We start from the raw sequence: 14,554 nt of genomic DNA on the forward strand, positions 1-14,554 counted from the left end.
TACAATGTAATGCTACTTGATAGAAGAGGATAATTGCAGGAGTAGACTTGATAGGAAAGGATAATTGCAGTAGACTTGATAGAAAAGGATAATTGTAGGAGTAGGCTTTAAATGTATATGAGAGCATTAAATGGAGACTTTAAAGTTGGATACAACTTCTGTTGACCAGATGAGGAGGGGGCATTCTACGCAATAAACAGTAGGTAATTGACTTTCTGATAGTATTTTTTTTTACATTTTATTTATTTATTTACATTCAGGTTAAGATATTACCAATATCTTGAGAGCTTGTTTGGAGGTTCTAGCAGGGGAGCGCAGCTACTCGTATACCCTTGACCGAAGACCGGTCCTCTCCTGGGGGGGGGGGGGGGGGGAGGTCGTCCTCTTCGACCGAGCGCGCAGCTTCGGGAGGGACGCACATGGATCGGTGAGGGAGGAGGGGGACACCCGCCTAGCCAGCCAGATCAGCCAAATCAACCCTGGCGATCAAAGGGGTGACAGATGTCGCAGCCAGATCGCCCTCACATCCCCAATATCTTAATTATTTAAAGAAGTCAACCTTAAGCAGAAGATTCTATCCATTAGACACATGTAGACCAGGCTTAGCAGCGTATGGTATGTGGGGCAAGGTTGCTATCATCAATAACTCGCGCTGACATTGAGGCAGGCCAGCTATGTAAATTTTCTTTTATGCTTTCAGTTATTAGCATCACTCCACACCCTCACTTTGCCCCATTTGTCTTAAATTCAGATCCCTATGTCCCCCAATGAGGCTAGATAGAAGTTAGTTGCACCAAAGGGGGAGGGGTGTGCTTAAAACAAACTTGGTCATACACTATTCATTTTTGCCACAAAAATCCTTAAAGGGAGGGCTAGCTGTTTTCATTAAGAAGTAAACAGACCGGTTTGAGGGGTGGAGCAAGGGCTCTCTCAGCTCTACCACTGGCTACATGCACAACAAGAATCCCCGGCTTCTACTGACCCACCGTTTTGTAAAAGGGGGGAAAGACGTTTTTAAGAAGCCGCAAGAACGTCAAGTTCCCACTGCACCAGCGGCCAGGATGGGCGGGGCCAAGCCCACGTGGCCGGCGGGCGGGGGCGGGGGCGTGCAGTGCGCAGGCGCCCCGCCGAGTGGCGCAGGGGCCGCGAGCCCACGCGCCGCGCCCGCCGTCTCGCCGGCCTCCGCCAATCCCGGCTCCCTCCCCACCGCGCCGGCCCTCCACCCTCCAGGCCCCGCCTCGCCGCCCCGCGCCTCGCCGCCTCCAGCTCGGCGGGCGAACTGCGTGTTGCTGCGTCATCGCTAGTGGCCGGTTTGAATGAGACTCCTGTCGCACCCGAGCTGCCGCCAACCCCGCGCTGCCCTCTCGCCCGCTGCCATAGCTTCTTCGTGTCCCTTTCCCTTCGCCGCCCTTGCCAGGCGCAGCCTCCCTGTGCCGTCGCCTCCCCGCACCCCCCGCCATGCCGCTGTACTCCGGTGAGCTCCCCTCTCGCCTCCGGCCCCGCGCTCCTCGCTTCTCGTCAGCGCTAGGCCTGTCAGGAGGCCTGGCCTGCGGGGCGGACGCCCGGCTGAGCAGGGGCGGGGGAGGGGACGGGAAGGGAGCGGGGAGGCGTGGGCGGGGGTGGCGGCGGCGTGGAGCGGAGCTGGCCTCTCTCTCTCCATGCCCGTCGCGCCCGGCCACGCGCGGGGGCGCTGCCTGTCCAGGGCCGCCTGGTGGGTGGGGTGGGAGCGGGAGCGGCGATGGGGAAGCCGGCGCGTCGGCCTCCGGGAGCGGTGACTCTGCAGAATAGTTTCTGTCGCTGTCCTCGCGAGCGGGGACAGGTGAGGGTGTGTCCTGGGGCCCCGGGCCGGGCTGGGGGGGGGGGTGTCCTGGTGCTCCTCGGGGGGGCTGTGCCTGGGGGCGCACGGAGGGAATCCTGAGGCCGGGGAGGGATGGAGGGACCGGGGTTTCCCTTCGCTTACCCCTTGGGCTGCCGCTGCAAGACCCTCTTTGGTACCAGTTTCTGTTTAGTTCCCAAGCAGATTGCGACTTTGTGTTTGTGTGTGTGTGTGCGCGTGTGTGTGTGTTTACTGCGTTTTTACTTCATCAAACGTACTGAGTTTCGAAGTCCGAAGCATGGTGTTAGTTAGCTCTGGGAGGCAGATGAGTGCAGTGCACCTGTCCGCGGGCATCGTTTCCTTTTGGTTGGCGTTTGACGGATTGTTGCCTGATGGTAGTCTGGGTCTCTAGGGGGTTGGCGGGTGGTCAAGTTTTTAATTAATGGACCTTCCTGTTTCCTAATCTGATTCAAAATGGCAGCTAAGATGTACGTGGTGGCTTCAGTTGGCTATGGATGTGTGTGTTTCTTGGCCCTACCTGACGATCATAATTCCTCTAATCGAAGATTCAGCATTTTCCAAGAATGACATGCAGCAGAAAAGTACCGTTTAACATCGAGGTGGATTCTTGATCTAGATTCTTCAATGGAATGCTTTAATAGTGATTGCTCAAGCTGTTTCTGTAATGATTAGCAATAGGATAATTACACAATAATTTAACAGAATGATACTTGAAATATTACATTTATGCAATGTAGAGTTGAGGGAGCACTAATGTTGATAAATCCCACCGTAGGCTAATACTTAAACACACACAACAAAACCAACCCCTCTCTTTTGTTCCCCTAAAAATATGCCTATATTCACCAAACTGTCGCTCTTAAAAAACGAGTTCCTTCTTAAATATTTAATCAAACTTTTCCTTACTTCCAAAATGAGGGAACTGAAGTCGATTTCTAAGGTTTCTTCCTCTGACATCTCTATATTGAGAATCTCTATTTTCAGGTTCTGCAAAAAGCCCTATATTAAAACGAGAACATTTTAAGTACTGTTTCATACGTTTTGTTAGAAAATTAAATATCCAGATTTTTATATAGTTAAGGTAAGTGCCATAAAACTCAGTGACCACCTGTGTGCCTGGTACAAAGCTAGTGTTTTTGTACATGTAGCTTTGTTTCAATCTGCAACATAATCCTGAGATACTGGTATAATTCTCCTTTATGGGTTAGCAAAAAAGTTTAAGTAACTTGCCCATGTGACATAGCTAAGTACATTTCAGATAGGTCCCTCTTCCATATTGTTCTGGCTTAGTCCTGTATTTTGCTTGTACTATTATGTTTTTAGCTTATCTCAATGTTTACAGTTGTACCATTTTCAATTTCCCTGCTGCTGCTAGCATCATCTAATGTGCAAACCAAACCAGACCAAAGTTGCCTTTATGAAAACCTTTCAGAGATTGCACATTTTCTATGACATAAAGCCTGTATGTTTTAGCATAACTTATGTTATCTTCCTTGACTTGATCCTTGGCCAGCTTCCAGTTTCAGCTGATTCTGGTTCACTCTGGGAATTATATACCATGCTGCTTTATGTTTTTCTTGTCTTTTCCAGGAATGCTTTTCTTTTTTCTGGCTAACACCTAATTTATCTTTGAGTCTTAGCTTGATAGTGATAAAAAATTGATAGTGAAAACACAGTTATTACTTCCTCCAGGGAATGCTTCCTTGCTCAGGAAGCATTCTTCTGTACTCCTGTAGCATTTATAATACTTATATTATTTATCTTAACCTTTACTTCTCTATTTCTCCCTTGTTAGACTATAAATAAATTCATAGGGTCTTCCCTAATGCTTGTTACTGGACTTATCATTGAATGAATGCTGAATACATTAATTGAACTGATGAAAGAATTGGTATTTGGAGTCAGGGTCAGTTTTTCATATTCTGATTTTAGTAGTTGGAAATCAGACAGCTGATAGTTGTGAGAGTCTCGTTTTAAATAGGTATAAAGTTTTTAGTGGAAACAAACTATATCCTTGAGTTTGTTTATTTTTACATATTTCAAAAATTAGCTATTTTATGAGGCTAATTGAAAGTTTTTTATTGGTTGATTGAAATTTTTTTATTACGGTAAAGTATATGTAACATAAAATGTACTATTTTAATCATTTTTAAGTGTACAGTTTTTGGCATTCAGTACATTCACCTTGTTGTGTAGTCATCATCACTAACCACTTCCCAAACTTTTTCATGTTTCTAAACTGAAACTGTTTCATTGAACAATATACTCCCTTTTTCCATTTCCTCCATTCTACTTTCTGCCTCTGAATTTGACCACTCTAGGTACCTCATATAAGTGGAATCATACAATAATTGTACTTTTGTGTCTGCCTTATTTTGCTTAGTATATAATGTCTCCAAGATTTATCCATGTTGTAGGGTGTGTAAGAATTTCATTACTTTTTAAGGCAGATAATAATCATTGTGGATGTATGCCATATTTTGTTCACCCATTTATCTGATGGACACTTGGGTTGTTCCCATCTTTTGGCTATTGTGAATAATGCTGCTATGAACATGGGTATAAAATATCAGTTTCAGTCCCTGCTTTGCTTACTTTTTGGTATACACCTAGAAGTAGAATTACTGGATCATATGGTAATTCTATGTTTAATTTTGTTAGGTACTGCCGTATCTTATAGTCTCATTAGCAATAACAACGGTTCCAATTTTCACCACATTATTTTCTAAATAGCTATTTGAATGGCTGTGAAGTAGGATTTCAATATTTTTTAGTGACTTAATTATATCTTTATATAACCAAAGAAATATATAATTTTTAATATTTGACCATCTTGTGCTCAGGAACCACACTTTTCAATTCTTAGAATTCAGAATCTGTATTCCTTGTTTTAAATACGCTTTTATCTCCCAATTTTTTTTCTCTCTAATCACCTCTCAAAAACCTCTCTTTCTCTTCTGTATTCCAACAGTATGTAGATTTTAATGACTGCTTAATTAAAATACATTTTGAAGTCTGTGAACCTTATTCTGGGAAATATTTCATTGTGATCATATTTTGCAGAAATTATTGATATAAGATTCTGAAGACTTGAATATTTACTAACCAGCCTTTTTGACATTAGTAAGTCAACCAACTTCTCTTAATTGTTGGTTTCCTTATTTATCAAATGAGAAGTTGGATTAGATCCAGTTAAATTTTGTTCAGGACCTACTGCGTTCAGGTCACTTCTGATTTAGTATAGGCATTGTGAACATAAAAAGATGAATGACATAGTTTGGCTTTCAAGAACTAGCTTTCTTCTCAATCTGAAGTCCTGTTATTTTGTAAATGAAAACAATAAATTATGGTTTTGTTTTCAGTTACCGTGAAGTGGGGAAAAGAGAAATTTGAAGGTGTAGAATTGAATACTGATGAACCTCCAATGGTGTTCAAGGCTCAGCTTTTTGCACTGACTGGAGTCCAGCCATCCAGACAGAAAGTTATGGTGAAAGGAGGAACATTGAAGGTAAAACTTAGTCCGTATTTTCATTACATAATACTAGAGGCCCGATACATGAAATTCATGCACTCCGGGCGGGGGGCATGGGTCCCTCAGTCCGGCCTGCGCCCTCTTGCAGCCCAGGAGCCCTCGGGGGATGTCTGACTGATGGCTGTAAGTCAGCAGTGGGATATCCTTAGTGCTGCTGCAGAGGCGGGAGAGGCTCCTGCCACCGCCGCTGTGCTCGGCTTTTGGCTGAGCAGCACTCCTCCCCCTCCCCCTGTAGTCAGTGAGTGTCATAGCGACCAGTCTTTAGGCCATTTGGTCAATTTGCATATTAGCCTTTTATTAAATAGGATTATTATATAATTAGTGAAATGTGGCATATGAGGTTTTTTTATTTGGTGAATATATAGTTATGCGATTGTAATTATTTTATTCATACTGGTTTAAGGAGGAACATTGTAGCCATTTCAAACATTATATTATAAAAACATCACTAAATTTTTTATTTTCAAATGCACTATATTAATGAATACCTCTGTGGGTCATGGGAGTCAGGTCAAGCCCTGATTTTGAAATACTGGAAAACTTAATTTGTTTCCTGTGGCCTTTCTTGCATCCTATCCCTTAAAAAAGAACTTCATTCTCTTAAGAGTAATTGCTATCTAAAACCTGTTTGGAGGTGGGAGAGAAAAAATTTTGTTTAAAAAAATAGAGAATTAAATTTTTTCAACTTACCTTGGAATGATCACATTGACTATAGTTAAGAGTCCAAGCTTACTAGCATCATTGGTGAAGGGCCACAAAAAAAGATGCAAAGGTATTTTCTTCATTGTTATTTATAATACTGTATAAGTATAGTTTTTAAAACATACTTCAAGAGTTAGATATGAAATGCTAAGGGCTGGCTACCCCTGTTAGGTGGGCAGTAAAACAGATGTTGGTGAAGAAACATTATTTCTCCTCCAAGTTGCAGTATGAACTTTTAGTTATTGACTAGAGGCCTGGTGTATGAAATTCGTGCACTCGGGGGGGGGGGTCCCTCAGCCTGGCCTGTGCCCTCTCGCAGTCAGGGAGCCCTCGGGGGATGTCCGACTGACGGCTTAGGCCCGCTTCACTGGAGTGGGCGAAAGTCGTCAGTTGGACATCCTTAGTGCTGCCACAGAGGTGGGAGAGGTTCCTGCCACCACTGCTGTGCTCACCAGCTGTGAGCCTGACTTCTGCCTGAGCGGTGCTCCCCCTGGTGGAGTGCACTGTCCACCAGGGGGCAGCCCCTGTGTTGAGCATCTGCCCCTGGTGGTCAGTGCGGGTCATAGTGACTGGTTGTTCTATCGTTCGGTTGATTTGCATATTAGCCTTTTACTATATAGGCTAACCTAATTTCTGCTGAGCTGTGTGCAGGCATACCTCAGAGATATTGCAGATTTGGTTCCAAACCACTGCAGTAAAGTCTATTAAGTGTGCAATAGCTTTATGTCTAGAAAAACAATGTATATACCTTAATTAAAAAACACTTTATTGCTAAAAAATGATAATTTTCTGAGCCTTCACATTTTTGCTGGAAGAGTGTCTTGTAAAAATCACAGTATCTACAAAGTCCAATAAAGCAAAGGTAGTAAAACAAGACATGTCTGAACTGATGGTGTACTGTAGGGAATTTTAGAAAAATGCTAATTAAATGAAATTGACTACTAAATAACTATCACTTAATTAAATACTTACTTTGTGTCAGGCTTTTATTATTTAAAAAAAATTCTCATCTGTATATATTTAAAAAATGATGAAAATAATTGTATTTTATATATTTTATAAATGAGGAAATAGCATCAGAGAGCTTTAAGTAAGATAAAGTAAGAGACCAAAAGGGAATATGATGTACAAGTCAAGTAGACTTGGGTTCATCTCCTAGCTCTTGTGACCTGGGATAAGTGCTCTGAGGGGGCATATATAGTTGTTATTACTTATAATTAGCAGTAGTAGCCCTTAAACTGAGAAGTCTTTTTTTTTTTTTTTTATTAATATGTTGTTATTGATTTCAGAGAGAGGAAGGGAGAGGGAGAGAGAGATAAGCATCAATGGTGAGAGAGGATCATTGATCGGCCCCTACTGGGAATTGAGCCCACAATTCCGTCATGTGCCCCAACCAGGAGTCGAACCATGATCTGGTTCATAGGGCGATGCTCAACCACTGACCCACCTGGGTCGGGTGAGCTGAGTCTTTAGGAAGTTAATGTGCAACTTTGAAGCAGGGTGTCTGGAGAAATAATTAGTGACTCCCCCAAAAGGAAGCAGATTGAGTGCCTGTACCTTCTTCCAAAAAAAGGAGTAATATAGAACTGACTATCCTGTATAGGGAAGGGCATAGCTTTAGTAGGCCAAAATATCTGTGAACCACTCACGGTATTAAGAAAAAAAATATTGATTTAATTGAACATATTCAAGTAAAAGTATTGTTTAATTGTTTCGTAGATGTGAAATTTTGTACTTAAGAAACATTGGACAGAGCAAGTATTATTAAGGGTTACTTTGCATTGGGTGGTCCTGTTTACTCTCCTGGGACCATTTTCAATAGCATTTTATCAAGAGTCTCCTGGTTTGAATGACAAATTCTGTAATTACCCTAATTATGCAGACCTTATTTCATATTACTCTTCAGTCTTGTCACCTAAGGCAGATATTGGCTCTGTTGATTCCAAACATGCAACAAACATGCAAAAATTAGCATCTTTCATTTGTCATCAATCAGGTGTTTTTTAGTACTTTTGGTGCTGCCAGGTTTCCTGTCTTAGATTGTGTCTTATGTAGTTTAAGCAATTGATAGACTTAGTATCTTTAGGATTGCATGTGTTTTTTAAAAAAACACTTTGATTACAATAATTTAAATAAAATCTGACAGAAAATATTATATTTTGAGTAGCTTATAATTAGTTGATTATTAGAATATGCTTGGATTGTACAGGGATGATTAAAAGTTTTCTATTTGTCTTTAAAACAGGATGACGATTGGGGAAACATAAAAATAAAAAATGTAAGTATAATCCTAAGAACACTATTTATTATAATGCAATTTCCTAATTATTATTTAAAAATATATTCCAAATGTCCTTTTTTCCATGTGTACATTAAGTTGTTCCAGCAACATCTGTTGAAAATACTTTTCTCTTTCCATTGACTTGTGTTGGAAACTTTCTTGAAAATTAATTGTACGTCTGTTTTTGGCCTCTTGTTTCATATACTATATATTAGATAAAACTTACACCACTACCATATTCTTTTTTTTTATTTTTTTAATTAAATCTTTATTGTTCAGATTATTACATTTGTTCCTCTTTTTTTTCCCCCCATAACTCCCCTCCTCCCAGTTCCCGCCCCACCCTCCGCCCTCACTCCCCACCCACTGTCCTCATCCATAGGTGCACGATTTTTGTCCAGTCTCTTCCCACATCTCCCACACCCCTTTCCCCCCCAAGAATAGTCAGTCCATTCCCTTTCTATGTCCCTGATTCTATTATAATCAACAGTTCATTCTGTTCATCAGATTATTTATTCACTTGATTCTTAGATTCACTTGTTGATAGATGCATATTTGTTGTTCATAATTTGTATCTTTACCTTTTTCTTCCTCTTCCTCTTCTTAAAGGATACCTTTCAGCATTTCATATAATGCTGGTTTGGCGGTGATGAACTCCTTTAGCTTTTCCTTATCTGTGAAGCTCTTTATCTGACCTTCAATTCTGAATGATAGCTTTGCTGGATAAAGTAATCTTGGTTGTAGGTTCTTGGTATTCATCACTTTGAATATTTCTTGCCACTCCCTTCTGGCCTGCAAAGTTTCTGTTGAGAAATCAGCTGACAGTCGTATGGGTATTCCCTTGTAGGTAACTGAGTTTCTTTCTCTTGCTGTTTTTAAGATTCTCTCTTTATCTTTTGCTCTTGGCATTTTAATTATGATGTGTCTTGGTGTGGTCCTCTTTGGATTCCTTTTGTTTGGGGTTCTCTGCGCTTCTTGGACCTGTAAGTCCATTTCTTTCACCAGGTGGGGGAAGTTTTCTGTCATTATTTCTTCAAATAGGTTTTCAATATCTTGCTCTCTCTCATCTTCTGGCACCCCTATAATTCTGATGTTGGTATGCTTGAAGCTGTCCCAGAGGCTCCTTATACTATCCTCGCATTTTTGGATTCTTTTTTCATTTTGCTTTTCCGGTTGGATGTTTTTTGCTTCCTCGCATTTCAAATCATTGACTTGATTCTTGCGCTCCTCTGGTCTGCTGTTGGGCGTCTGTATAATATTCGTTATTTCAGTCCGTGTATGCTTAATTTCTAGTTGGTTCCCCAATATAAGATCGAGGGTCTTACTAGTTTTCGTGTAGATCTCATTAAGTTTATCGGCAGCTTCTAAACAGTTCTTGAGAGACCTTAAAAGTGTGGTTCTGAACTCTATATCTTCCATTGACAATTTTGTGCTGTTTCTTTGTCTCCGCATTTTGTTATGCTTCCTTGGTGTACCCCCTAGTGGTCTTTGTTCGCAGTCTTATAGTTAAATCTTGATTCACTACCATATTCTTGATTATTAAAGCTTTATAAGTCTGAGAATAAGATAGTGTAAGTTCTCCAACCTTTTCTTCTTTGAGACTGTTTTAGCTCCTTTGAATTTTTGTATAATTTTAGAGAAGTCTGTCAATTTCTACAAATGGACTCCTGGAATTTTGTTTGAGATTACATTGAATTTGTAGTTCAATTTGGGGAGAATGCACATCATAACAGTATTGAGTATTACAATCCTTAAATATGGTCTACTTCATTTGTTTAAGCCTTTATATTATCCTCTTAGCAGAGCTTTGTAGTTTTTCATTTCAGCATAGAGGTTTTGTATGGTTTTTGTTAGATTCATGGAACTTAATGTTTCTTAGTTGTTGAAAATGATACTTAAAAATGTGTTTTCCAATGTTCATGGCTAGATTATAAAAATATAGTATATTTTCATCCACATAATCACCAGCACTTTGTTGATTAATTTATGGTTGCCGTTCTGGCAGGTGTAAGGTCAGATAACTCATTGAAATTTATTTTGCATCTCTGATGATTAGTGACTTTGAACATTTTTTCCTGTATCTATTGGCCGTCTGTATTCTCTTTGGAGAAGTATCTATTTAGGTCCTTGGTTCCTTTTTTAGTTGAATTGTTTGTCTTGCTGGTGTTGAGGTATGAGTTCCTTGCATATTTTGGAAATTAAATCCTTATCAGATGGATCATTGGCAAATGTTTTCTCATACAGTGGGAAGACTTTTAATTAAGAATTTAGTGTCTTTAAATAAATGAAGGACTATCAGATACTATATTTTCTTTTACATCAGTTTTGGTAGTTTGCCTCTTTTAAGAAATTGGTACATTAAATTTAAGTTGTTGAATTGATTGGCATACTATACTTTTAATTCTAGAATCTGTAGTACTGTGTTTTCTTTCTCTCCTTTTCCCCTTGGTATTGGCAAATTGTGATTTCTTAGCTGTTGTCTTGGGTATGAATTTGCTACATGAATTAAAGATTTTATAAAGTTTCTAATAAATAAAGATTTTATAATTCAAACAGGAATTTCATTAAATTTGGATAATAATTTGGAATCATGTTTTTATAATAATTTTTCCAGACTAGAAACCTGTCATGTCCTTCAATTTACTTAGGTGTTTTCTTATATCCCTAACTAGAGCTTTATGGTTATAATCTTTATGGTGAGATATATATATATATATATATATATATATATATATATATATATATATATATATATATATATTGATTTCGGTGAGGGAGGGAGAGAGAGAGAGAGAGATAGAAACATCAATGATGAGAGAGAATCATTGATCGGCTGACTCCTGCATGTCCCACACTGGGGATCAAGCCCGCAACCTGGGCATGTATCCTGACCAGGAATCGAACCGTGACCTCCTGGTTCATAGGTCAACACAACCACTGAGCCATGCTGGCCGGGCCATGGTTATATTCCTATTACATATTTCTTGTTATGCTTTCTCTTAGATATTTGTTGGTATTCTTTCTTTTTGTATTTTCTAACTGGCTGTTGCTAATCTTTAAATACTTGGTTTTCTTGAGAGAGTTGTCTTTGGAAAAAGATTTTTTAGTGATGGCTTAGTACTGCTTTGCTATCCTATCTAATAAAAGAGAAACATGGTAATTAGCGTATGACCGCTACCCTTCCCACTGGCTAATCAGGGCGATATGCAAATTAACTGCCAGCCAAGATGGCGGCCGGCAGCCAGGCAGCTTGAAACTAACATGAGGCTTGCTTGCTTCAGTGACGGAGGAAACCAACGTTCCCCGCCTGCCTTGCCCGCCTCTGAGCCTGCAGTTTGAAACATTGTAACAAATATAGAAGCTAAACAAAACCCCAGAAACCTGCTTTCAGCCCGCCGGGATCTCAGAGCTGGAGTTGAAACAGTGTTTCGATTATAGAACACAAACAAACCAGATACCTGCTTTCAGCAGCAGAGGCCTCAGAGCTGGAGCCAGAGTTAAAGCTGTCCCAGAAGAAAAAAAGAAAAGAAAAAAAGGAGCAGTTGGGAGCTTCAGCCCTCAGCCCCTCACCCAGACTGGCCAGGCACCCCAGTGGGGACCCCCACCCTGAAGGGTGTGTGACCAGCTGCAAACAGCCATCATCCCAACACCCAGGCTGGCCAGGCACCCCAGTGAGGACCCCCACCCTGAAGGGTGTGTGACCAGCTGCAAACAGACATCATCCCCTCACCCAGGCTGGCCAGGCACCCCAGTGGGGACCCCCACCCTGATCCAGGACACCCTTCAGGGAAAACCAGCCAGCCCCACCCATGCACCAGGCCTCTATCCTATATAGTAAAAGGGTAATATGCCTCCCAGCACCGGGATCAGCGTGACAAGGGGCAGCGCCCAAACCCCCTGATCACCCTGCAGCTCTGTGTGTGACAGGGGGCGGGGCCACAACCTCCCTATCCGCCCTGCTCTGTTCGTGACAGCGGAAGGCGCCCCAACCCCCTGATCAGCCCTGCTCTGTGCCTGATAGGGTGGAGCTCCCCAACCCCCTGATCGCCCTGTGGCTCTGTGTGTGATAGGGTGCGGCGCCCCCCCGCCCCCCCCACGGGCCCTGCTCTCTGTGTAACGGGGTAGAGCCATAACCTCCCCATCGGCCCTGCCCTGAGTGTGACAGGGTGCGGCGCCCCCAAACCCCCTGATCATCCCTGCTCTGTGTGTGACGGGGCGGTGCCCCAACTCCCCTATCGGCGCTACTCTGTGAGTGACAGGGGGGAGCTCCTCAACCCCCTGATGGGCCCTGCTCTGTGCGTGACAGTGGGGAGCTCCCCAACACCCTGATGGGCCCTGCTCTGTGCGTGACAGGGGGCAGCACCCCAACCCCCTGATTGGCCCAGCTCTGTGCATGACGGGGTGGCGCCACAACCTCCCCATCCACCCTGCCTTGAGTGTGACAGAGGGCAGTGCCCCAACCCCCCAATCGGCCCTACCCTGAGCGTGACTGAGGGTGGCATCACAACCTCCCAATCTGCCCTGCTCTGTGCATGACAGGGGGCGGTGCCCCAACTCTCCAATCGGCCCTGCTCTGAGCCCGACCAGGGACTGCATCTAGGGATTGGGCCTGCCCTCTGCCACCCGGGAGCAGGCCTAAGCCAGCAGGTCGTTATCTCCGAGGGGTCCCAGACTGAGAGAGGGCACAGGCCGGGCTGAGGGATCCCCCTCCCCCCCCGAAGGCATAAATTTTTGTGCACCGGGCCTCTAGTTATAATAAGTTTTAAGTAAAAATTAAACCTCTGTACCCTTTTCTTTGTTTCATTTGTTAATATCTTCCAGTTAAGATATTGAGTAAGATTTTGTTCACATTTCAGGATTATGAGATTTAGGGTGACAGTGTCTTCATTGGTCTTTTGTTGTATAGAATGTTACATATGTATTGAATATAAGTATTCAGTTAGGTTAATAATATGTGGAATTATAAAATTGAGTATTTTGAACTTATGTGTTTGGTTTGATGTTTTCCAGTAATGGAGTTTTCAATGTTCCCAATGTTTTTATTCAAATGTAAATAATTGTTACAGTTACATAATAGATATTTATAGATAAAATCCTATCAGTGCTTAATTTATTTGTTTGGGAAGAAATTGTGCCATTAAATGTTAATGATCATTTGAAGAATTCCCTTCTCTGCAGTATGTAAACATTCTCAACTTTGTTTATGATAGTATTTTTTCATTTAGCTTTATTGATTTATAATTTTTACAGAGCACAGTTTACCTTTTTTTATTGTATAGTTTGATGAATTTGGTTAATTTTGTATAGTCATTTAACCACACCACAATCAAGATACAGAAGTTCCATCACTCTAAAAAGTTTCCTGGTGTCTTTTTGCCAATAAGCTGACTACCTCTGGTCGGAAGCAGACATTTTGTACTTAATTTTTTTTTGATAACTCAGTAATTTTTAGTATATTTACAGAGTTGTGAAATCTTCTCCACAGTCTAATTTTAGGATATTTCCATTACCCTGAAAGAAATGCACGTCTATTTAAAGTCACTCCTTCTTCCCCACCTTCAGTCCTAACAACTGCTAATCTACTTTGTATCTGTATAAATTTACCTTTTCTGGCCAATAGAAGCATGCAGTATGTGTTTTGCTATGTCTGGCTTCTTTCATCGAACATAAAAATGATCAACTTTTGAGCATTTTATGAAATTAAATTTTTTTACAACAGGGAATAACTCTACTAATGATGGGATCAGCAGATGCACTTCCTGAGGAACCCTCAGCTAAAACTGTCTTCGTAGAAGATATGACAGAAGAACAGTTAGCATCTGCTGTAAGACAAACCACATTTTATACAACCACTACTTTTCAGAAGTACAGTTACTAAGGTGCCTTTCAGAAAGTAGCACATGAATGCTTTGACGATTTAACAGTTAATATCAAGATGTATTCATTATAAAGGCAGTTAATATCTGTAATATAAGTCTGGCAGGTAGTCAGCACTATTTAAGTGTTTACTATTTTTATGGGGAAACAGGCTCAAAGAGATTAAGTAGTTTAAATGCTGGGACATTTAAATTCTTAAAACCTTCCATGTTGAAAATACATACAATTAATCCTCAATTTAAATGCAATGTTGGTTTAGAAACTGGCCAACATACACTTGTCAAATGTTATTAGTTTTACCACCCACATTTATGTAGTACCATTC

The 14,554-nt window shown here is 41.4% G+C and overlaps 1 protein-coding gene across 3 annotated transcripts in view; it reads left to right on the forward strand.

Moving 5' to 3' along the window:
* Positions 1-1,144: 1,144 nt before the first annotated feature.
* Positions 1,145-14,554, forward strand: part of USP14 (ubiquitin specific peptidase 14) — a 48,353-nt gene continuing 34,943 nt past the window's right edge. Inside the window, exons 1-4 of one of the 3 annotated variants that reach the window (XM_059706506.1) lie at positions 1,145-1,474; positions 5,200-5,345; positions 8,317-8,349; positions 14,072-14,176. In XM_059706506.1, coding sequence (XP_059562489.1) covers positions 1,459-1,474; positions 5,200-5,345; positions 8,317-8,349; positions 14,072-14,176 — 300 coding nt within the window. In that variant the 5' untranslated portion in view covers positions 1,145-1,458. Of the gene's footprint in view, positions 1,475-1,672; positions 1,826-5,199; positions 5,346-8,316; positions 8,350-14,071; positions 14,177-14,554 lie in introns of those variants that run through there. The other 2 variants (XM_059706507.1, XM_059706508.1) reach the window with 2 other exon arrangements.

This window comes from Myotis daubentonii, chromosome 8, assembly GCF_963259705.1.
Source record: "Myotis daubentonii chromosome 8, mMyoDau2.1, whole genome shotgun sequence".
Lineage (NCBI taxonomy): Eukaryota > Metazoa > Chordata > Mammalia > Chiroptera > Vespertilionidae > Myotis > Myotis daubentonii.